The following is a 24930-nucleotide window of genomic DNA, read 5'->3' as shown; positions in this document are numbered from 1 at the left end:
ACACTGCTGCTTTGCGCTGCCCCACCAAGTGACCACTGTGCTCTGCTCCAGAACCAGCCGTGCTGCAAGGACATGCCCGCAGAGCCAATGGCAAAAGTGCATCATGGAAATGAAGGGAAAGGTTTTTGAAAAACAACAAACAAATATTATCAGCAGATAAGAGAAGGAAAGACAGCTGGGGATAGTATTAGAAGGACAAACCACAGTGCTTTTCAGTGTGTTACGGGCCATCACTGCACACAGAGACCATGTCCTTCCCTGATATGAAACAAATTACAAAACCCTGACTCAATACTGGAAGGGGACTGCCTGTCCCCACAGCAGAGCGAATACCTGAAGTTAGGTGTCTGCACGTCCTACAGAGGAGCTGCTTAACGGCAGTCAGAGCGCAGAGCTATGCATCAACAGGAAATTCTGAGGATTCAGCTCAGAACCCTCTAAGTCTCTGTTGAAGAATTTGCAGGAGAAAGTAATAAATTCTCATCCTTGTTTACTGCCCATGCTTCTCATCCAAGCTATGGGAGATGCGGGCGATTCCTCTTTGTATTAAAGATTAAAAAAAAAAAAAAAGAGAGAGAATCATGACTATAACCTGCTGGGCTGGGACAGGGGAGATGCCCTGAAATACTGCACAAAGGGAGGATGGAGCTACTGGGCTTTAAAAAGCACTGAAGCGTCAGTCCTCACTCACGAAAAAAGACTAACAACTGTAAGGCTTACCACTATGAGATGTTTCTTTATGCACTGAAAACTCTACAGTTACAGCAACGAAATCAAAATTAACTGGATTGCAGACATTAAGCCACTTTTTTTTTTTTTTTTTGATAACAAAGACATCCATGTAGTCCTTTGAGGTAGAGGACATACCAGTGAAAAACATACTCCACAGACTTTAAATTACAGTTTTAAAAAATAAGGTATTTTTGTCCCCCATTTTTGTTTGCACTTCACTCTGGGAGGGCATTTCATTTCTCAACCGACTTTACTTAGTGTAACTTCTTTGGACTGAACACACAGCCTGTAGTCAGCTGCACAGGCTGAGATTTCAGCATTTTTGTGTGGGTTTGTTCTTCATTTTGCAGAAAAAGCAAATGAGTTTAGACAGAGAGTGGGCCAAGGAATGAAAAATGTGATTACCTTAGTACACATTAAGGTGCTAGACCTGTTTTTTTTAAAAGCAACACAGAACATACAGTTTTATTTCTTTACTTGAATCGTGTTGAAACCCTCTGGCAAAGAGGTAATTTTTTTATTGACATTTGGTTTGTTTTCTCTTGCAGCAAACAAGACAGTGCTGCATTTGCTCATTGTGAAGCTAATCGACTCCTTGTCAACTGGATCTGAACTAAATTTCGAAGCAAATCCTTGTCTTCAGGGTTTTTCTTGAAATGACGATTCCAGGGCATGTCTACTGTCTGCAGCCATGTGCCTGCCTGCTGCTATTACTACATTTATCAAGAACATGTCATGTTACAGCTGGTTAATTTAAAGAAATCACAGCAGTTCTGACACAAGTTGCCACCCACTTTATAATCTGTATAGATGCAATTAGAATTGATTGAGCCACTGTAAATAACCAACGGCAAAACAAAGGTTTCCCAGTATATACTTAATTAAGATGATCCATAAATATGGATTAGGTTAAAAGGCTTTTGAGATGCGTGTGCATCACAGGATGTCTGCTAATGCCGTCAAGCCTTTGAAAGAGGAAGCTGTAGCTGGAGGGCACTGGACCAGGAGCTGGGGTTTGGGGCTCCCTGCCCTGTGGTGGGGCAGCAGGGAGCAGAAGCCCCACATCAGGGGCACGTGAACGTGGTAGGAACCAAACATGAAAGGTCTCTCTGAAGGAGGAAGAAAAGGATGCTCTCTGTCCCTGCCCTCTTTACTTGAAGGAAGAAGTTTTTAATTCATTTAATTATTTATTTTCAATCCAGCATTTGGTATTGGCTTGAGGTATGGGGCTTTATCTGCCCCAGAAGTGAATCTGCCCACTGGCTCACAGTAACCTATTTGGGTTTAATGAAACAGGTACTATACAGTAAATGCGTGACAACTCATTAGCATCACTCCAGCTGGGAGATCACCGTGGAAACTTTGCCATGAATATAAACTCAAATGTGAAAATGAAATTGCTTTGGCTTTTTCCCTGCACCTCTCTGTGCTCCTAGGAGCTGTGTGTGATCACACCCGGCACGAGTGCTTTGCACAGGCTTTGCACAGCACCAATGGGTGGGAAAGGGAGATGATGGAGATGCAGATCCAGCCTCTACTGAATTTGCTGTGTTTTCATGGGAACTGAAATATACTTGGTAGCTCGGGTGAGTCTGAGAACTGCTGGCTAAACAGCCTGGATTATGCCTGTTGTTTGCTTCTGCCTCTCCAGTCCCTGTGCAGGGGACCTGGACACTGAGCCTCTGAACTGCTCTTTAACTCATGCTGCTGAAAGCAGACAGTGAGAAAGCCCCGTTCCAGTGTATAGTCACTGCTAGTGATCTTCTAGTCATCTTCTCCCTGTTCTGTCTCCTCCACGTTACACTCCCTTTCTGTCTTGGCACGATGCAGTCCTGGGGCAGCCTGATGGTCCTTGGCAGCTCCCTCATGTCCTTACAGTGAGCACGGGGTTCTTGGCTTTAACACACTCAGCCATATGGTGAGAAACCCCGAAATCGCCAGTTAGAAGAAGAAAAGAGAATCTGGCTGTGAGGGACGTAGGGGGAAGGAGACAGTGGTGGACCAAATGAAGCTGAACCTGATTTCTCCAAATGAGTTACCTGGAAAATTCACATAGTTCATGTGCTCCACCCCCTCTTTTTTCCCCTTCTTTCTCCATTATCCCCAACCAAGCAAACACTTGAAGGCACTCTTGAGCCAGAAGGGTCTGCTGAAAGGCAAAACTGATCCCTGACAGAACTCAGAGAAACAGGCCCAGGTTTGGATGCCTGGTAGAGAAAGAGGAGCAAGAAAGAACAGATAATATTGGACTCCAAACCTCCCACTGAAATAGCTTTGGGAGGCTCGCTTACTGTGGAGACATCCCAAACCTCCAAGTGTGCTCAAAAACACCATATAAGAACTGATCTCTGATCTTTTATAGATCTAGCTTTTGTAAAGGGCAATGAGTCCCTGTTTTTAAACAATTCACATTCTGTCAGTTATGCACATCTGGACATAATATCACAGAAAAAAAAAACGTCCCTGATTTCCCTCCTTGGTTTTACTTGCATGCACAGACTCTAGGCCAAAATTAATAAATAAATGGGAATAAAAAATGAGTAAACTAGCTGCATATGCTGTTTTTATTAACTGCTAAATGAAGTGTCTTTGCTGGTAGCTGTCCCAGAATTAATTTTTTTATTTCAAACTGTAATCATGAATTTTAAGAGTCATGATACAGGAATGAACACGTTTCAGTTTACTTAACAGAGGAGAAAGTTGCTCCCTTCATGATGCTGAGAAATTATGAGCAACTTTACCTTGTGCTCTGTGCTGAAATCATGTAGATATGCAGTGGTTTGGCAAATACAGTGATAGTTGTCATGTTCTTGCTCTCCAGATACAAGAGTTTAGTGGCAGCTGTCAGATCTGTGCAAACATTTTTTAGAATGACACATTATGCACAAAACACAGATTTTTATGTATGCAACTACGTGGACTCCAGTTTCTACGTCTGGTGTATATGAGGCAGACTGGGCCTAATCATGGTGAAACAAATAAAGCAAAGTGGTATGAAAAAAGCTGCTGGAGTAACAAGTTACCTATAAGGGAGACCTTTCTAACAAGAGCTATACAGCTTTTTAAAATTATTATTATTATTTGGGGGTGAAAGAAGATGTTGGGGAGAACAACATGCTAAACCAAGCCCTACTAAAGCATACTCCTCTCTTCTGCTGACAGCTCCCAGCTAAGTCTGATGTGTGTTTTATTTTCAGTGTTAGGACAAGACAATAATACTATTCCTTCATTTTAGGAGATTTCGTCAGCTTTCACATTGTCTACAACAGTAACAGAAATTATTCTTTTAGAAGTTCTAATTCTTCTGTCATACTCTCACAATGCCTTTATTTGGCAGAGAAAAATCTATTTAAGTAATAAAGTGGTGACAAACTGACAAAAGCTGGAAATCAAAGCTAAATGACAATTGCCAGCACAGAGCACAATAGTGTCACTCAGACAGAAAGCCTTAAAACAAACAAACAAAACACCCAAAAATTTGCATTGTAAATATAATTCTAACAGGAGGGGAGTGTCACTATCTGCCCTGTAATTCATTTTCTCCTTTACCTCCATACCTCAGACACATGGAGATTATGCACCCCAACATCAGTAGCAAATCACTGCTGAGGGTTTTTCCCTAGATAATATTGTTCCCAAGCTCTGTATTTCATTCCTATAGCAGATTCTCATTGCCATGTGAATGAATAGGGCTCTTTAACAACAAATATGAGCCAGATCTTCTCCTGGTCAACTGATGTGCCAACTTTTTCTTTGTTATATGTGGCAATACGGAGTGGCTCCATAGTATCAGTGGAATTATCTGAGACTCAAGAGTTTGGACCAAAGACACTTTTCGCTTTACACCATTAAGTGTGGACTCCCAGTTGAAGTCTGAGACACACTCAACTTTCCACTGCATTCTCCCATTGTATCAGAAAGCAGCTGCTGGCTGTGTGCCACATTTTCAATCCAATTTATGCCTTAACTGTTAAATTAGCAAGGAACATGGAATTCATTATTTACGGGAGACAAGTCAGTAACAGCTGTGCTTAGAAGTAGGTTGCCTCAAACTTAAAAAACTTATTTCTCCTACACATGGTGTTCCTTCAAAATGTATCACTGTCTATTACCTAATAACAGCAGCAGGTTGTCCGTGGTTTAGTTTCTGCTTAAGAAATGATGCCACCAAATGTTAGAAGAAGAAATCAGTAAGTTAGCTGTTCTGGTGAGAAATGTGTAGAATCAGACTCCTGTTGAGCAAGATAAGGGCTGCATTAGCTCTCAGGAGTTGTCTGGTGGTGTTTGCATTACAGAAGCAGCACGTTATGCTGGAAGGTAAATGCCTGACTCAGTTTATTTGCTGCCTTGTCAGGAAGAAGAACTTCTGAAAACTTAATAGGATCATTCATGTATCTAGCAACTTTAAGATGTCTAAAGTTATGAATATTAATATTAGGCAGATGGAAGCACTCGAGCATGTTAAGCAGAAGGGTAAAGATATTCCTTGCAACAAACTTGTTTTGATCTTAGTGAATAAGAAAACAGGTGTGGCTACAAAATGTTCTCTCTTCTCACAGCCCAAGGTGCTTGGTACTGGCTGAAGAGCCAGGCACTCAAATGACGCAGGGGCTGGAGGTCTGCATATGCTGGCAGCCCAAGGATGGCTCAGTGCTGCTGCTGCAGGGACGAAAACATTTTCTTTCAAAAAATGAAGCCTGGGTCTGATACTGCACCTACCAGGACTGCTGCATTTATAGGTATTTCTGTAACACGAGTGTTTGGCATGTACACAGCAGTTTTTGGCAGGTATCAGGCAAAAGTGAGTGCCTGGACTTGACAACCTGTCAGGTAGCTCCGGCCGAGGGTAATTCTGACTAATCCAGGATTTCATATATTAAAGTTGTTTATCATTAAACACACAGACTTTGTCAAGATAGCAGTTGAAACATCTGTAACTCTTTATGAGCAAATGCAAATGCAAAGCTTCAGAGAAAGGTCCATTTTTCTTCCTATTTCTAAGTGATGGCTTTTATGATTACTGAGAGTCTGAACTTCTCTGCATTTTGAACTGTGCGTATTTTACAGATATAAATAGCTTTTTGTTCAAAGTGGCTGTGCTTTACAGACTGGATACAGACACTTTCGCCTGTCTTGGTGCAATAAATTCTTCTGATTTACTATTTATAATATTCCCTTATTTTCCCTGTTTCCAATGCAGTGCTACTTCATTTTTACCAACAGCATTTACAGTGAATACAGACACAGTAACTGTATTATTCCTCTACCAAATAATAAAACTTACCTTGTTTGATAGGCTGCCGATTTGAGAAGGTGAGAGGAGTGACGAGGAATTTGGTTTCAGCTACCTGTACCCAGTGGTGTAGAATTTTTATTGTCCAGACACCGGGTCGCAGGGGCAAATTCAAAGGTGGTTTGTAGTGAGTATATTCGGCACTGGATTCAATAAGAATATCATACGTTGCTGCTATTACATTGACTGGATCCACCCAAATGACAGTAACGGTGACGTTGGGGCCCTTCCCCCATTTCTGCATGCCAACTGGCTCATCTGTTGGCCCAAGGAGTCCTCCAAAGTTGCGGAAAAGCCTTTCCTTGGCGTCCCACTCGGTGCCGATCTGAAATCAGAGACCACATTGCTGCTGACATCATCTCTGCAAGCATCTGAGACCCTTGTGTCACATGAGGTCTCTCCGGACACACAAATCGTATTTCTCAAATGACATTCACAAGGGATACAAATATGACGTAAACTTGAAATTGAGGCTTTTTGTTTTTTTTTATCCATTTGCCCACTTCTGATTGATATAGATGTTTTTCCATGGTAAGAGTGGCGTCACCAGTTACAGCAGCTCTCCTCACATGGAAGTAGTCCATGAAGAACCAAGCCTAGTGACTGGACACAGACATAGCAGTGCATATGACCCTCATCTGCTGTGTCAGCAACACGTATAATACACGTTAGAGGCAGCTACCCAGCTACTGCTAAGAGCAAGGAAGAGCATTTGCTGCCTTAGGACAAGTCACATTGGGTCCTTTGCTACAACATATACATGAGATGCTGCTTCCTTGCACCCCCTTCCTCCCTGATGCGGGAGGTTATTTCCGGTAAATTCTTTCCTTACTGTCAAAACAGTGATGTTGTTTTTTATTTATTCTCTAACTAACAGTAAAGCAGCTGATTCACAATCTAGTGTAAATATTTAATAGACCTTTCCTTTTCCTAGCAGCTTTCATATTTCAATGTTCTTTATAAGAATTTTAATCGTTCACCCATAACCCATGTGACGATACAAATTTACAAGCTGTTGCCATTAAACACTTGTACACTACTGAAAAAACACATCTGTAAACAGATAGCACAAAAACATAGAAAATTGGCCATCTTAGGCCAACTGAAAGATTTTATTTATTTATTTATTTATTTTAAACTATTTTAGCACTGTATCTAGCATGTGCTTATGAGGTTGAATGTTAACAGACCAGTTCCATAAATTCTTCAAAAGAAAACAGAGTGGACCACAGGACTGAAGGTTGCCTATTGCTTTTGGACAAAGTACCCATCATCTTCCTTGTCCCATGAGGTCCCGATCCTGTGACCTCAAATCAAAAGTAATCAGTATCAAAAAAGATTTTTGAGTGACCTCATTTAAAGGAAAGAGCAGAACCCCTTGCCTCCTTTTGGAAAGCAGACATCCGATGTCGTTCCTTGGAGAATCATACTGATGTCTTCAGCAGCCTGGTACCAAAATTTCTCATAGCCCTTTGGGTGTTCTTTGGCGTTAATTTCCAATCAGCACAGATGACCTATGAGTTGACTTATTCCCTACACAGAAACCACTGGAGTCTCTTAAGTGATCTCTGGAGTACTGGGCACAGAAAGACAGGATCCTCTCTTTCAGCATATGAGGATATTAAAGATGTCCCCAGTGCCCTTGTCCCTAATCTTCACCTCCCGTGGGGCATGGGGAGACGCTGGACTCTGCTTTCCTTGAAGCATGACAAACAATTGTGGCCGATTTGCTTCAAAGCTCTTTTTGCTAGATTTCACCTTAATTGTTGAGAATAACTGGTCCCAACATAATGCCCAAATCCCCCAGACCTGGAAAATGTAACACTTACCTGATGTCAGCTACCACTGATCTCTACACGGGAAGCTGTCCAGTTCCCAGTCCCTTTTAGACCAATCACTGTGGTTGGCAGACAAATTACAGGAGGACTACTAGCAGAAAGCCACAAGGCCAGTGGAATAAAAACCTAACATCCCAAATCCATCTGTCATTATATGAATTGCTCCTATAGGACTATGACACTGCAGAGTAAGAGACAAAATGAGCCTTCTGCTACTCTGCAATCAGCACGGCAGAATGGCTGGTATTTCGGAGGTGTTTCACCTAGCACGACAGCTAATCCAACTAGACAGCATAGCCCAGTTATCAGACCCAAGCATCGACTGCCGTGAGGAGCTGTCAGTGCGAACTCTCCAGACAAGACTGACTGAGCTTATGGAAATAAGCTCGGAAAGGAAATTTCCTGATCAGATCTTATTACCTACTCCACTGACCCTCACTGAGTGTGGCCGTATCACACCTAATGGAGCTCAGGAGACCTGGAGATGATAAAGCCACAACACGTGCAACAAATGCGCACCCTCTTGGGGAAAAGAAAACCCTGTAAGGAACAGCTCTTTGTGCCGCACCCAGTATTTATTACTGAAATATACCCAGTATTTCTTACCTTTAAGAAAGATGACTTCATCCTCCAGAATTAAACATGCTAAAGGCTTCCTTACCAATCCCAGTAATGTTCAAAGCAATAAATGGCATCAGGCCTAGCTAAGCAGAAGATTGTGTCTCATCTATGAATACTGCAGCCCCTCTAAAGCAAGGCTGATCACAAACCTCAAGAGAAAGGGAATAATGTTATTCAACTCCTGCTATCTCGAGATTTTCTAGAGACATTGAAGAAATTCAGGCTAGAACAACTTTTAGGAAGTACTGCCAGCCTTCGTCTTTGAGAATGATTTTCCACCAGCAGAGAGACGCCTGCCTTCTGTGAGAAGAAACTCCACACAGATCTATCCTCACCAGCATCAAACAGCGGTGTTAGTCCCAAGAAGGGAGCTGGGGCAGGGAGTCCACATTCTCAGTGGCTGCTACTGATTTCAAACAGGTCTGTTCAGCTGCAACCCCAAAAGAAAAAGTTGAAGGATGTGGCAGGAGCACCCCTGCCATCTCACGGAGGGCCACAGGACACTAGAGGAAGGAAAGGCAGGGAGCTTCACCATCTATTTACAGGGCCTGCCCTTTATTACCAGTTGTTTTCTCATGCTGCGCAGCTTGCAGGACAAGCTGGTTTTAGAAGCACAGTATTTTAAAAGGAATTTTACTTAACGCACTATTCAGAGGTTTATACCTCTTCTCTTGAACTTTACACAGCTGAGTCCCTGGTACTGAATTGTCTGATTTTACAGGCCAAAAGATACTACAGTCCTATAATATTTTTCATAGCCCCTTAAAACATTTTAAGTAGGCTTTCACTTTCAAATGGAATGCACAAAGTACGGGCTGGAATCGAGCAGTAATGAACAACTGATAAAATACGAAGGGATGTGGCAGAGAAGCCAACATTTTCCACATCATTATTTTAATCACCATTATTCTGGGCTTCAAGAGCAGACACTGAGCACGGGGTATGCTTGGAAAGCTGGAACTCGCTCACTGGCTTAAAACTCCTGTTTCTATCTCTGTTCAGTCCCAAGATAAAATTTTCCCAAGATAAATTATGCCTTGATTATGGGTTTGTGTCTCATTGCTCACCACAAACAGGACCATTAGGTTCACACAATGCACACTAATTGCCTGCCACCTAGTTTATTTTATTCTCTGTGATGAATCACAAGTCTTAACAAGCCCAGAAATTAACTTTGTGTTCCACTGATACACTCTGAGCTGAGACTAGTGCTCTACAGCGAATCAATCTTCTGTTTTCCATGTAGCAGTTATCATGGATCCAGACTAACAGGATACATAGTGTGAGCATTATGTGCAAGCCAATGTTAGGAGATGTGGGAACTTCTAAAAGAAAAGGAGATAATGATTGGAAATCTTCTCTCTTGGATTTCCTGTAATGTCATTTTATTTTCTCAGCCCAAGAATGAGTGCAGAAGCCTTGTGCAGTTCAAACAGTTATTAACCCCAGTGGCCTGTTAGGAAGCCCAGCCAGATAATTTTTTGAGGTGACCTTTATGGGACGTATGGTGAAAAACCCTGGCCAAGATGGTAAATGTGAGAAGCAAAGCCAAGGAGCAGAGTGCAAGAAGGGCTGACTCCTGCTCGGAGAGACCCTATCATCTCTGCTGCCATTGTGGTTGTGTCTCAGCATCACAAATACACCCAGGAGCATGTTCAGTGTATTTGTGCTTTTCCTGGTTGGTCTCACTGGCGTGAGCTGGGAGAGGGAAAAAGCTCCCAGCCCAAACACCTCCATTCCATTTTAAATTTCTGCCAGATTATAGGATAAAATTTGTTGAAAAAAACACAGCAGTTTTATGTCTCAATAAGCTCAAATCCTAAGTTTCTTTTCTGGTGTTTAACCTGCTAAACATTGGTGCCCTCATCTTAGCCGAACAGCTAAATTTGCTTTACACTTGCTGGACTTTGACAAGGAAGTGGCATTTTAATTAGCAGCAGCAGCAGAGAGGCTTTCCAGCCATACTGAAGCTGAAGAGGTTAATGCTGGATTTATACCAGGGTATCTGAGAGAATAATTTGGCTCAGAGGCAGAGATGACTGCAGGCCAAGGGAAGGGAGAAAGTAAAATAAACAATTAAGAAAAAATTAAATGATTGACTTTGCACCTCCTGGTCTTTTAAAATATGAATCATCTATGAAAGGAGGGGACCATTCATGAGTTTAGGCGAGAAAAAATAATGAAAACAAGTAAGCAGCCACCAAAACTGTTTTCACAGATTTTAAATGGAAGAAAACATTTCCTCAGCCTGAAAAAAGCTGAGAGGTGATTAAATCCTCCCCATGCTTTGCACTCACACAGCGTCGCTGCAGCAGCAGACCACACAGGGCTGTCTGCAGACCAGCCGTGGTCCATGAGGCCATGAGGACTGGCTCATTAGCCTGGTGGGATTCGGGCATCCTCCCTGCAAGACACCACGCTCGGCAGAGCTGTGAGCACAGCACAGCAGCAAGCAAAGCAACCAACATGCTGCTGCTGCTTCATCAGGGGAGACTGATGCTGGGCACTGCTGCTCCAGGACATCTGTGGGCCAGGCTCGTGGCTGCTGCAGGGCTCGTTTGGGGAAAAAAGGTTTGGTTCTAATGCCCTGGGAAAAGGGGGAACCGGGCAAGTGGCCAGTGAGTAAATTCTGATCCCGTGATTGCGTCCTCCCTACACCTGAAACAAAGTCAGATGTAATCTTTCTAAATACTTTTATTCGAGTTCTAAAATACTGAGATAATGTATTTGGTTTGATCATGCAATTAGAAAAAACTCTTCCTGCTGCCAGCCCAGTTGCTTTTGAAAGAAAGACTCAGAGCAGGCATCAGGCTGAAGGCGAGATTAAAAGTATCAAATAAACAGCAGAAGTACTCCTACAAATCACAAGAATTAAAGCCTGTATGATCATTTATCACTGCATGAAATGGCAAGTCTACCATCAGACACACTGATAAACGAAACATACCTTCCATCCATCTCTTTAATGGCACATTAATGTCATGGATTTGCCATGCACACCAAAACACTGAATCCTACCTAGGCATTTCTTAATTGCCCAAGAAGACGGTAATTTATGGACTTGGCCATAATGACTGGAACGCATTTGTTCAATCAATTTTGTGCCTTAATTGAAATTTGTGGCTTAACAAGAAAAATCACGAAATTAACTGCTCAGACAGTTGTATCTTTAAAACAGAACACAGATGTCAGGTCCTATTAGTGGTCAACTTTCCTGATGTATTTTAGGGTACACTTTTTACAGTGTATGTCAGATGCGGAGACAACTCCCTACAAGAAATAACAGGATTTGTGGGAAATCTCATCCACTGCTGTGATAATTTTCTCTTTCATGTTACAGTATCAATATTATACTCATATGTGGCACTGCTGCCTATCACTAGCTTTATGTATGTTTTTTTTTTTCCCCCCAGCATATTCTTGAGAGGAATGCTTACCACATCCCTGTTCACATCCGGAGCTGCAGAAACATCACATTTTTCAGCTCCCACATATCTTTCACAGCAGTCGTAACAATCACAATCACAAAACTTTTAAGTTTCTGAGCCCCTTTTACAACAGTAAACACCTTCAGTTTGTCAGCAAGGAATGAGAATATTCAGGGTAACGTAAGAAGTGAGGGTTCACCGCAGTATTGCCTTTAAAAAAGAAGCTGTGCACTACACTGCAGAGCCACTCTGAGCTAAAAATTACATGGAAATATGATTTCCAAAGGCTGCTGAGCTAGCATGCAATCGTTTGGGTGGCTATGAATACTCACCTCTGAGAACTGTAACCTTCCAAAATCGCTGGGTGGACTTGCGATCTTGAAGACTTTCTTTGGCATTACCCACGTTTCCAAAGTCTCTAGTTTGCTGACAGCCAGGTTGGTGGCATGGTGTTTAATTAGGAAACCTTGGAAACGGTCAGCAAGGAAGTAAAGGTGGACGGAAACTGGGTGGCCCATGGGATAGTATCTGTAAAACAGCACATGCACACGCCCATTGGTTACACACGAGAGACATGAAATCTCCGCTTACTTGGAGATAATGGCTTAAGAAGCATTCATTTTAACTAGAAAATTCACCACTGTACGTTAAGAGATTTCAAATGTGTTCATGACTCATTATCAAATATTCTTAGGCTGTTCTGATTACCCTAAAACATAGAAGTTACTAAGAATATAAACTCATTCAGAAGCTACCCAGAGCTTTAAGCTCCTTAGGAGATACCTCCACATGCCAGAAAACTCCCCTCCCTTACTAACTGGGTAAAAAAGTGGGTAAAAAGTGCCACCCATAGATATACATTAATAGGTTGTTTACAAGGATAAATGATGTTCAAGAAATGTATTTATTGCTCTGAATCAGCGTTCTTTTTTTCTGCCCTCACCAGGGTTAGTCCCCGATGGTACCTGATGATGGGACAGCAGCAGGCTGGGGACAGCAGAGGGTGCTGCGAGGCTGGGCGAGGGCGAGCTGATGCCCCACACCGTGCTGTGCCAATAAATCTGGTCTCCAGCTCATGCCCCAGGGGCAGCGCTCTGCAGGGTTGCACAGCAGTGGTGGACACTAGGATCCAGTACCCGTATTTTAGGGAATGGACTTCATGTTCCTTAAAGATTTGAGATGGAAATTGCCATTTTTTTACATTTTTTTTTTACTTTCTCATAATTAAAAAGAAACGGGAGAAAAAAGGTCAAACACAAAGGAAAAACCTCTAATTGGAATACTTGGGAGCCTTCTCTTATGGTTTGGATTTTAGAGACCATGTAGTCATTGACTCAAATAATTAAAACTTGTGGTCAATTGTCTGCTGTAATCTTAGAAAGAATTGTGATGATGTATGTGTGCACATATGGATGAAAAAACAACTTAAAATATGTTCATGGCTCTGAAATCGAGTAATTTGCTACTCACAGCCCTGACGTTAATTGTCAATCAGGTGTGCTTCCAACACATTTAGAACCAACCAGTATCAAACCTTCCCAGTCAAGTCAGCTAAGACTGACCCCTTATGCTAGTTATTATAGCCCAAGACACTAGCAGGAAGAGAGCTAACCAAGAATGACTTCCCATTACCAGACACCAGCAACACCCAGAAGGAAGTCTCTAGAGCCTAAGAAATAAAGATAACAAGACGGGGTACAAACGGGGCAGCACTGAAGGACTGAGGAAGAGCACAGCAAAGCTATGCAGCCAATATCAGCAACAATCTGACTTCTGTGCAGAGCACTAAGGCCTCCTGTTTTATATATGCGCAGCAGCAAATATTTACAATATTCTTGAAATAGTCTGAGTAAATTGTCTCTTGGCAGCAGTGAGTAAAAACATCTAGAGATGGAGAGAAATAAATTAAATCTCAATCGCACATTAGCATTGCTTCCACTGAAGATGCTGATATGCAATCTAATTTGGTACCAGTGCAGTCTGCAGGGGGCACATCTTTTTGACGCTGTGAGCTAGCCCTTGTTAGAAAAGTGTGCAAGGCAGCTTCTCTTACAGAAGTCTCCTGGGCAGCTGTGGGAGGCAGCATGGGATTGACTCCAAATGTGATGTGAAGCGGTCGAGGCTTTCCTCGCAGTGCCTGCAGCAGTGTGAAATGAGCTGGGGTTGTGACTGCAATATCAGCTAACTTCCTGCTGCTGCGGGCCCTAACAGCACAGGGAATATTGTCAAGGTGCTCAGCCCAAATATATTCCTGCTGTTACTGCTTTAGAGACATGCAAAATTACGGGAGGGCAGGAGTAAGTGCATATATGCACACGTGGAAAGACAACAGAGTATCCAGAGAGAAAAGATGTGAATCATAAACCTGAGGGTTACCCATTTTTCTGTGATTTAAACTGGACATTGATGCTTTGAGGGGGCTTAGGTAGGTATGAAAATGAAGCCTCCGCTAGCTATCACTGCTTGCAGTTGTTCCTTGCACTGTTTTGTGAGGCTGCAGCCCACTGTAAAGGAGCTTCGCTTTATCCTGGAGACAGCTGCAGTCAGTGGGGGATGATGCGACTTCCCTATATATAATCTGGGCAAGCTTGAAAAGCACCTTGAGTTCCTGTGCAGTGAAAAGCTCCCCAGAAATGAAAATGATTATTGATATAAATCATCATCGGAACACCACCAAAAGGAATAAGCACAGAAGTAATTGTTAAATTATTTCAGTGCTGGTTATACAGAGCTCTCATCCTTGCTGCTGCCTTCACTCTGCAGGACAAATGACCCCAGGACTTCTTTTGGTCTGCCTTTATTTCATGTAAGGAAGTCAGGCTACTAGTGATTATTTATATCTAATTGTTATTGATCATTTATTGCTTTGCACTGGTAACCTTTACTGGCAAGGCTGTAATAGGAATCTGGACCACTTAGTGCCACATCTTTCTAAACAGGACATTGCTCAGCACTTCCATGACTAGGTAAGAAGGTCACGGCGCATTCAGTTCCTTAAAGAACACAAGAGGGGCCAACTCTATCTGTCAAAACACAAGGACTCTCTTCCATGCTTGCTGACTTAGGCTGTATGTGTTTTCCATTAAGATTACAAAAGGCAGGGTCCCAAAAATACGCTCTGAAGAAGGAATTAAGAGACTGTAATGTAAGACTTTAAAAGAAGAACCCTCTCAGCTTTAAATCTAAACAGCTTCAGATGTGTTTGCAGGCAGCAAGCATCCACCATGAGGTGAGTCTTTTCTGTTGAAGTCTAAAACCAGGAATTCTTCCTTCAAAACCGTTTTATACTGAACTCTTATTTGCTAGACTTACATATTTTAAATTCATTTTTCACATAAGTTTTTTTTTTTTTCTCCTCCAGTAAGGGCCTTTATTTGCTATATATATGTATATATTTATATATACATACACTTTATTTATTTGATGTTAATGGATCCCACCTGTTGCAAGATTTTTGGCACAGACAGCTGCAGGAAGCAAGCAGCAAACCCAGCTTGAGCAAGTAGTTCTCTGTGCACCCAGGGGAGCAAACAAGCAAGGGCCATTAACCAGCCTGGTTTAGATTAATTCTGAAATCCTGTCCTGTGCTTTTCGTAAGCATAATAGAGGTGAACATGACCTCTGCTGCAATCACACGGAGGGTTTAGGAGCTGTGGGTATAATACACTCACTGAAATTAATAAAGAAAACGCAGCAGTGGGGGCAGCAGCACCCAACTGGATTCTGTCAGTCTTCATCAGGCTGCAAAGGAGCTCCTTAAAAGTGCAGAAAACAGGTCACATAACGTCAGCCCTGACTAACCAACAGTTTATTACAGGCATAAATACTCCTAGAAATAAGCGCTTTACTCTTGCAGCTGCCTGGCCCTGCTTGTTGCGCTCTGAGCCAGGACATCCAAGTGGATGAACCTCCTCCAGCATCCTGCAGTCCAGCCTGCCTCCTCAGAAACACCCAGAAAAAAGACAGAATGACCCAAACTAACCGGCAGCTGTTGTCTCCAGCAGTGTGAAATGAAGTCTCTGCTCTCCGCAGGCCCAGGCGGGAGAATGCGTGGTACATGGTGAGCGTGACGTCGCTGAGGGTGTGCACGCCATCGGGCTCGTCGTACACGTTCTCCCAGTACGACCGGAGGCCGGGGGTGCCAGACGGGTAGTTGCCATACAGGTAATAGTCCAGCTGGCCAATTATCTCCTGATTGACCACAGCTTCAAATTTGCGGGCAAAGAAAGTCGGCCTGGCAGTCTGCTGTGGGGATACAAAAGGAAAAGACACCAGAGTGAGCTCCCATTTTCAGTCACGACACTGTCCTAAGCAATAGGTTGGAGCTGAGGGCATGAAGAGAACTTCCCCACAGCCAAAGGTGACTTAAACAGTGACCATGGTGAGATTCAGATACAGACTATGCAATTCCTTGGTGAAAATGGTTCTGCTCTGCTGCAGAAATGCAGAGCCCTGCCCTCCCTGCAAGCCTCTCCTGTGGAGAACAGGCGGCCATGATGTGAGGCCTACGTGCGTGCAGCCAGCCCGACGCCTCCATGTAGGCTGGCCCTACACAAATGCTCTGCCCTGGGCTAAGCGTCACCCTTTCAGAATAAATTCCTTTGCAAACAGGAATAAGGCTCACAATGCCCACCAAGGATGCTGAATCAGATCAGACCAACAGAGAAGCCCAGCAGAGGTCTTCATACCAGCCAGTAGGCTTCAGGTGCCCTTACTGGGAAGTTCTCCATCAGTGAGGCTTAGGGGAGACGATGCTGAGGTTTTGAGAGAACATACTGCTGTTGTGTGAAAACCCAACTGAATGGGGTGATTACAGCAGTCTCTGTAGCTCTCCTCGATATATTGTCATTGCAGACAACTTTATCTTCCTGATTTTTCAGGCAGTACTGCATTCAAATGAGGGGAAAATGCTAAATCATTTTAGGACATGAAAATGAAGGCAAATTAGATGTTACGGCTGTTGCTAATATGTAGGATATGGTAAAAATCGTGTTAAATAAAACGGGCAGTTTAAGGAAAACCATGGGTTGCACTGTTACTCTTCTGATAGGAAAGGATCCTTTGTTACTTGGACATGGGATTTTAGAGCACTGTACATTGTTTATTGGTTTGAAAAACATTTTTGGAAGAAAAATGAATTGAGTGTGACAAGTAGCCATTTAAAACATCAGAAATTCAACATTTTTCATATCTATCTCTTATGATGCATTTTATCCCTTCTGTTTGAGGACAGACAGAACAAATAACACACAACTCCATCATTTGCGTCATCCAATTAAATGGTTCAAGTGGGTCAGTTGTTTTGAAATAATGCCTAGGATAACCCTGGAAGTCAACTCGCATTAAGGTAAGGTGAACTTTTAAAACTCAGTCACAATTCCTCAATCACTTTACAAACTACTCTGCAGGCACATACTCTCACAGGGAAGAGACTATTTACAGCAGAATAGCTAATGCAATGTGCGAACATGTCTCAGTGAAAACAAAGCTGTAGGAGGTTATTTAGACAGAGCTAATGCTGGTGAATAAAACAGGGCAGGGCTCATCCTCTGCTCTTGAGGACAAGTGGTGTGATGCAGCTTGCATCCATACAGCTTGGACTGTTCCCTATGGACAGAGAGGCCTCATTTACCTGCGCTGGCTGTAGGGAACAATCCCTGGCCCTTTCTCCTGAGCCATGCTCGGGCATTGCTAGTTGGCATGGGTCAAAAATATGCCACAGAGAATGCTAACATTTAAACAGTGTGGATTTCTGTGTGCCAGTTCTTAGCCCATGGCCTGGTCTTGCTTCGTGTATTGGTGTAAATACAATAAAAATGGCTGCTGTAACTCAAGACGAAATATGGTGCTTTCACCTGACTAGTGACACAGACACAAATTTCTTTCACATCTGGTTTCAAAAGCAGTTATCCTCATAGCCCACAGAGATACCAGCATTACTGCACAGCTTGGGTTCTTTCCCTGATGTCCATTTTTGCATATTTGCAGGAAAAAAAAGTCACTTGAAGCAATGCTCATTTTATTTATCTTAGTGCATGAATGCCTTGTTTCTCTCCTCAGAACGAATTCTCTAAGCCAGACACTACCCTTAATTCAAGAGCCTTCTCCAGCCCTTCTCCGCACCTGCCTCAGCCAGGTCTGATGGCTAGCTTCTAGGGAAGCAACACAAACATCTGGATATCAAGACTGTGAGACAGCAGCTCTATTATTCCCAAATACCTGGTTAGCAGGAACCAGTATAATTTTGAAAAAAAAAAATCTGTGCAAGAAATTTAAGATAACTGTCATGGCAGAAGACAACATTACTTTTTCTCTGCAGGTGCTAACCACATTGTGCCAGGAGCCACCTCCCGCTGCCTTGCTCTGGAAGGCTTTCCACATGCAGGAGGGATGGGGAAGGCTCTCTCTGTGTCAGCCTGGAGACCCTGCGGCACTGGAACATGTCATTAGGCAGGCAGGCAGCAAAGCATCCTGTGGGCACGGGGCTCAGAAGAGGCAGAGCAGCATTTTGCCTCTATGGATTTGTTGCTATGGTGGTAACAGGATTCTGGGAGAGAGGCCACCTGCGGCTGAGGCTTCTCAGCTTCTGACCGATCCCATAGAGATTTTTGGTCTGCACTTGACACAATTGCAGGTACACTACTGGTTTATACACTACTCAGAACCCATCAGCTTTTCAAAGTGCTTTGTTTTGCCTTGCTAGTGTTTGGGCATGGGTTCTGAGATGCCAAGGAGTTCAAAAGTGCCTGAGACGGTTGAAAATTCTTTTGAGGATGTTCGTTTTTACTCTGAGGCGGCACACACTGTGGGCTCTCTGATCTCCTCCTCTGCAGCTTGCTTTGTGCCTCTGTGGGAACTGCTGGCAAGCCCTCTGGTGCGGTGTGTTCATCTGAGGGGCTCTCTTATCGTGCAAGTGTCACAAGTTGCCTTTACATCTATTCTAATGCTGATCTTTCCCTTGCTGCTCAGCTTGCCCGATTGTTTTCTGAAATGTTGTTGTGGGTTGTTTTCCCAGCTCAGAGCAGGTCAGCCTTTGCAGACTTGCAGAAGCATTTTAAGGCTTGCCATTTATTGTGTGCTGGAGATTTTCCTGGGATCAGAGTCTGGGACAGCAGACCCTCTCTTAGATCACATCTCATTTGCTCTTTTTGTGAGCGCCCGTGTCACTGACTTCACTCGTGTCTGGTAGGCAGCACAGTACAATAAAGAAATGGTCTCTGTTTTGAAGCAGTCATCATTTTTGTGCTGTAGGGTAACACATTCCCCATCCCACACAAAGCCTGAACAAATATGCTTTATGCAGGGAACCTCAAGGAGCTGTAAGGACAGAACTGCAGATCTGGTGACCTTGAAACAAGCAGTCATTCATTCTTAACAGAGGATACACAGGCCAGATACAGTCTGGAGAGCCACTGCTCCCCTGAGCACAAGGATTTGCTCTCATGTCTGTCTTGAGGAAATCGTATCACAAAGGAACCGATTAAACTTTTTGAGGCAGTCCTGCCAAGCCTGGTTGACTAGCAGGCACTCATTTTTAAGCCTTATTCCAAAGACAAAAAAAAACACTTCTACATAATGAAAGCCATGACATTCATAAAATCACAAAAGCACCTGAGCTGGAACTTCAAAAACCAAACCAAACTGCTATAGTATGAGGTGTGTCAAACTTCCCTCCTTTCTAGCACAGCAGATCCACCAATGCCAGATCCACCAGTCCAAAGAGCCTGCCCACTTGGGACCTTGCCACACAGCAGTCAAGGGTTAAAATACAGAAGAACAGATTTGTCATTCTCCTAAAGTGAAGATGAGAGCATCCTCACAACTCTTTCTCCACCTTGCTCGATGGGGTGGAAGCTTCCGTTCCTACAACCTGCTGCAGCCAAGTAGCTGGATTGCTCTCCACACCCTGGCAGAGGTGGAAAACCTACTTTGTGGGTACCAGAGAAGAGAACAGTTCAGTTACCTGGAATCTGTGGAAGTCTGCTGGTTTGAAGTCATTAGGTGAACAGCCACACCAGTCAACAATGTGCTTGTACTGACACTTGCAGCCAAGTTTACGATTCCAGTTTGTGATGCGCAGATTGTTGTCCACCATGGAGTCACAGTATGGGCTATTTTCCAGAACAGTGTGAAAGAAGGACTGCAAGAAAACAGATCAGATCAGTGCATTCATGCCTTTGGACTTTCTTTCCTATGGGCCTGAAGCTAATGCAGGTGACTTACTTTCTCTCAGAATGCGAGAATTACTGAGCTCTACCATTTTGCCATGTACGAAGAGCACTCCACACATACACATTCTATTGAGCCGGAAAATCCCAGCACACTACACACAGACACCCTCAAACTGTAATAACATACAGTTGAGGCCATTCCACAATAACATAGCACAGAATAATCATACTTCTGAAATGACCAGCTTTGGGCATCAGGATCCAAAGGGCTCCAGGAAAGGCATCAGTGCTAGCAATTACTTTACTTTTATTTCAGCTGTAAGAGCAGTTCTTAGAAACTCCCATTTTTTCTCTTTGTAACTTAGTCCTAATGGTCTAACAGATTTAGGACTATTTTCCTGAGCAATGTATTGATGATAAATCTCAAGTTGTTTCCGAAGACAATTCTCAAACCACAGCCACCACCCTGGTAACTACGCAAAATGGTCTCAGCTCCTGTGTGGGTCTATGCATCTTCCAGCACTCTGAAACCACTGCTAGTTGAATGGCCTTGTACTGAAATACACAGTTCACCCCAGGCATCAGAAGGACATTCTGCCTCCTGCAATTACAGCTGAAATCATAAGTCTTTATTTGCTGACTCAAGGCACGAAGGAATTCCTATTGGGCTATCCTAATTATACCTCCGTAGTATCAGCTATTACATAAATCATGAGTAATGGGGACTGATATAGCAGGTTAACAGGTCAGTGAAGGCAGGGTGATTTTAAGAAGCTAGCCATGTATCTTGCAAAGAAAATCTTGTAGAGAGAAGCTATGGAATAAGATCAAATTTAGCTCTGCAAGTGATAATTTTAGGAGCAGTGACTTCTCTTTAAAATCAGTAATAGCAAGATCTATAAATAACCAGCAAAACACTAGCATGGCTGGCCCCCAAATAATCCCCCTACCCTTTTTAATGTTAAATGACAGCTCAGTGAATACGGATTTTATGCTTGAACTGTGTGGTTAAACCCATAAAGGCATCCATTCTCATTCAAGCGAGAGGAAGAAGAAAAAAAAACCCTACCCAATTACCCATTGCCCTGTGTCCTTTCATAATGATACAGAAATTTTTCCTAGATAATGGATGAAAAGGTTATCGGAGTTGAGAGAAAAGGTGATTTTTAACAGAAATGGGATTAAAGCAAGATTATTCAACGTGTGTGTGGAATAATAAACTTCTATCATAAGATGACAATCGCTGCACTCCACTGCAAGCTAATAAGCCTAAATTTGCAAGATTGGTCTCATCAATCCCTCAGAATGTTCAGGGGCTGCTAGCAAGGATGAAAGCTGTCATTTTAAAGGCAGTCACAGGGTCTCGTTGGGATGGCTGCATGCTACATACCCTGGGAGCAGAGCTTGACACGCCAGGGCAGCGCTGTACCTGCCGGGCAGGTGTAGCACAGCCTGCAGGGCTCCAGGCTCTGTTAGGAGAAACCACGTCTCCCTGACAAACTGCTGCATGCCAGACAAAAACCCATCCTGGTGTGCGCTCCTGTCTGCACCACATGTAGCCAAACAATTCCTGAGTGATCTAAATGGCTTGTGATGATGCCTTCTAGCTGAGTTTTGAACAGAACAATAAACCTCTGTTGGTAGAATTCTTATTCTTACATGAAAGGGATGGGTAATAGGAAAGCTACTTATGAAGACAATTCACCAGGTCTAATAGCCTTCAAAGGCTTTGCAGAGGAACAATTCACAAGTAAATGGCAGCCGGATTTTTGGTTGTTCAGTAATTGATTAATAGGCTCAAAAGTATAAAACAAAGCCACTCGTTGGAAAGATGTCCCACTAACAAAGAAATCGACTGAACAACTGCAGTAGTTCTAACACTAAAGGGCTTACTCATCACGAGAGTCAAATTTTCATCACCAACAGCAGGATGATTCCAAGCCCACTGAAATCAGGCAAAATCCTCTGATTTCCACACACGGGTCAGGGCCCGGCCCTCAGTGTGAAGCGCAGCCTTTACTCAGCTGAGTTTAAGAGGGGCTTACGGCTTAAGAGGGGCTTGAGAGGGACCACTGAGGTGCTTGTCCCCCTGTACTTGGCTCTGGCGAGGCTGCACCTCGAGTGCTGTGTTCAGCTTTGGGTCCCTCACTACAAGGAGGACATGGAGGCCTTGGAACATGTCCAGAAGCTGGAAAAGGTCCTGGAGCACAAGTCCTGTGAGGAGGGGCTGAGGGAGCTGGGGGGGTTGGTCTGGAGAAGAGGAGGTTCAGGGGAGACCTCATTGCTCTCTGCAACTACCTGAAAGGAAGGTGTGGGGAGCTGGGGGTTGGCCTCTTCTCATGGGTAATCAGTGATAGGACCAGAGGGAACGGCCTCAAGGTGTGCCAGGGGATGTTTAGGTTGGAAATGAAGAGACATTTCCTCTCATAAAGAGCGGTCAGGCACAGGGATGGGTTGCCCAAGGAGGTGGTGGAGTCACTGTCCCTGGGGGTGTTCAAGGAAATGTTGGACGTGGTGCTTGGGGACATGGCCTAGTGGGTGATGTTGGTGGTAGGGGGATGGCTGAACCAGGTGATCTTGGGGGGCTTTTCCAACCATTATGATTCTAGGATTCTGTGATCTCTGGGACAAGCACAAAAGTTGCAGTTTTGAAAACAGAAGGATTGCTCTGAATTCACATACCTCAGCAGGCAGCAATGTGTAAGAATAAAACCTCTTCATCTTTGTTACAAGATCATCGTTGGAAAAAGTCACGTACTCCACAAACTTTCTGTTGAGAAGAAACCAGTCCGACCCTCCATCGACAGCGATTCCCTCTGGGATCTTCCGGTCCCCCAGGCGCCACATGTGTGTATCGCACTCCAGGAAAAGCCGATCCAGCCCCTGTTTTCGAATAAATCTGAGGGAGTACAAAACCAGCCATTAGAAGTTAATTTGTGTTTTGTTATCAGCACCAGCTCTATAAATAAAGAAGCTACTTTCTCAAACAATAAAAGGATAGAGAGGTCACTTGTTTATATGTCTGCTCTACTCACAAATAACACAGAGAGGTTTAATAAATGATTAATAATTTATACATTCAGTTGTAGGGGCAAAGATCAACAGAATGCTTTTAAACGTCATTTACACCTTCTGTTGTTTTAAGACAAAACTGTGCAAATTACAGAGCCCTGCGGTGTGAAAATCTGTAATGTTCATTAACTCTTTACACCGGAAAACCTCCATAATGTAAAAAGGAACGAAACCCAACCTGTGTGATAGGCTTCTGCCTCAAAATAAACGTGTAATTTTTGAAAAACAGCAAACTCTACAGGAAGGCAAAATGACCAATTACCTTCTATGTTATTATTCCATGAATTCTTCTACTGGGGTATAGTTAATTAGGAAGAAATACAATTGCATTGCTCTTTGCTGTAGAATGAGTATGTTCGCTCCATTTTCAAGTCTATAGGGAATGTTTTGTTTACTGCTGAACCATGAATACGAGGAGCAACTGCAGAACTGTAGTGTTATGGAAATGAATTATTTGAGACCAATATAACAAGAATAAAGAGTTGGGAAATCAATCTGTGTTTGCAAACACGTTGGACTAGATGCCCACACATGCTTGGGGACCGTCTGATACAGGTTTCTATTTGTTATTCCATTTTCAGAATAATTTCCCCAAAAGGGAAGCAGGACAGCCATGAATTAGCACACATTTACGCATGGGGACTGCGTGCATTAATAACAGCAAGTTGCTGTACTGAATACATCCCACGTGTTCCGAGGAGTAAGAAACGCCAGCTAACCAGGCTGTTTGTAGTAACGAACATGCACAAGCTAATGGGCCAAGACCGCAGGTCTCACCGGATTTAAGACTGCTGGCTAACAGAAGCTGCAGAACCTACTGAGAAAAGCACAGCATAAGAAGTTTATTTCCTTCTGGGCTGCGCACAGATGGTGTGAGACCAGCTTCACCCTGCCCCATGCTGCACTGGCAGAAGCAGCAGCCCCCCAGCACCTGCCCTTGGAGCCACTGCTGCTGGGGCAGCACACTGCCTTGCCCGAACAATACTGAGCTACACCAGCTGTGGTACTGGGCTTCTCAGAAATGTTTTAGGGTTAGGAAGTCAAGAAAACATTTAAATGGTCCTTACACATGTGCAGCCCAAGGAAGGAGAAATGAAGCAAAAGCTAAGGAACACCAAACCTTTCTGGACTGCTACATCTGGGAACAGGAGCATCTGCCCACCTTGTATGCTGACTCCCTAAAGTTTCATTCCATACCAATCAAAGAACCGAGAAGAAGTTATAAAACAGTGCGTATTAATTTTCAAAAGGACCACAAATGACTTCAGGGTCTATGTCCTGCTGATAGCTCTGTCCGTCTTCTCACAGTATGAGAAGAATAGCTCCTCTGTTAACACAACAGTGCCGAGAATGTGCAGATGTGAGCAGCAGAATTTTTCTTTCCATGAACAAGTTTCTAATTTCATGTTCCATTATAAAGGATAATAGAAAAGTCTTGCAATTTTAATGCAGTGCTCTGGAATGTAATCTTCAAATTCAATATTTATGCAGTTATCTCCAAATCAAATATTAATGTGCCTGAAAGTTTGGTCATTTATTTATTTCCTTCAAAACTAAGTGCTCATTTGACTTAATTATTTTAAGAAAATAATGGAATTTTATTGACCATATTGAAACAGGAACTCAAAGTTTTTTTCCATGAAGTCATTTCTTCCAGCTGCTATCATCCCGTATTCTCATTTTCAAACAGAAGGTTTTCTGATTGGAACAGAACCCCCCAAACTACAAGAACTCCTGACCATTTCAAAAACCCTCAACATACAAACTACCTCAGC

General features: G+C 43.2%; 1 protein-coding gene across 1 annotated transcript in view; it reads right to left on the bottom strand.

Moving 5' to 3' along the window:
• Positions 1–24930, bottom strand: part of XYLT1 (xylosyltransferase 1) — a 192022-nt gene that overhangs the window by 10195 nt on the left and 156897 nt on the right. Inside the window, exons 6-10 of the mRNA XM_082772657.1 lie at positions 22766–22982; positions 19876–20052; positions 15895–16157; positions 12245–12440; positions 6017–6350 (exon numbers count right to left, since the gene is read on the bottom strand). Of these exons, the coding sequence (XP_082628783.1) occupies positions 6017–6350; positions 12245–12440; positions 15895–16157; positions 19876–20052; positions 22766–22982 (1187 nt within the window). The remainder of the gene's footprint in view (positions 1–6016; positions 6351–12244; positions 12441–15894; positions 16158–19875; positions 20053–22765; positions 22983–24930) is intronic.

This window comes from Aythya marila (assembly GCF_965140915.1).
Source record: "Aythya marila genome assembly, chromosome: 15".
In the NCBI taxonomy this organism is placed as follows: domain Eukaryota; kingdom Metazoa; phylum Chordata; class Aves; order Anseriformes; family Anatidae; genus Aythya; species Aythya marila.
The sequence above is the reverse complement of the archived record's forward strand: the minus strand, read 5'-3'. Positions and strand labels throughout refer to the sequence as shown.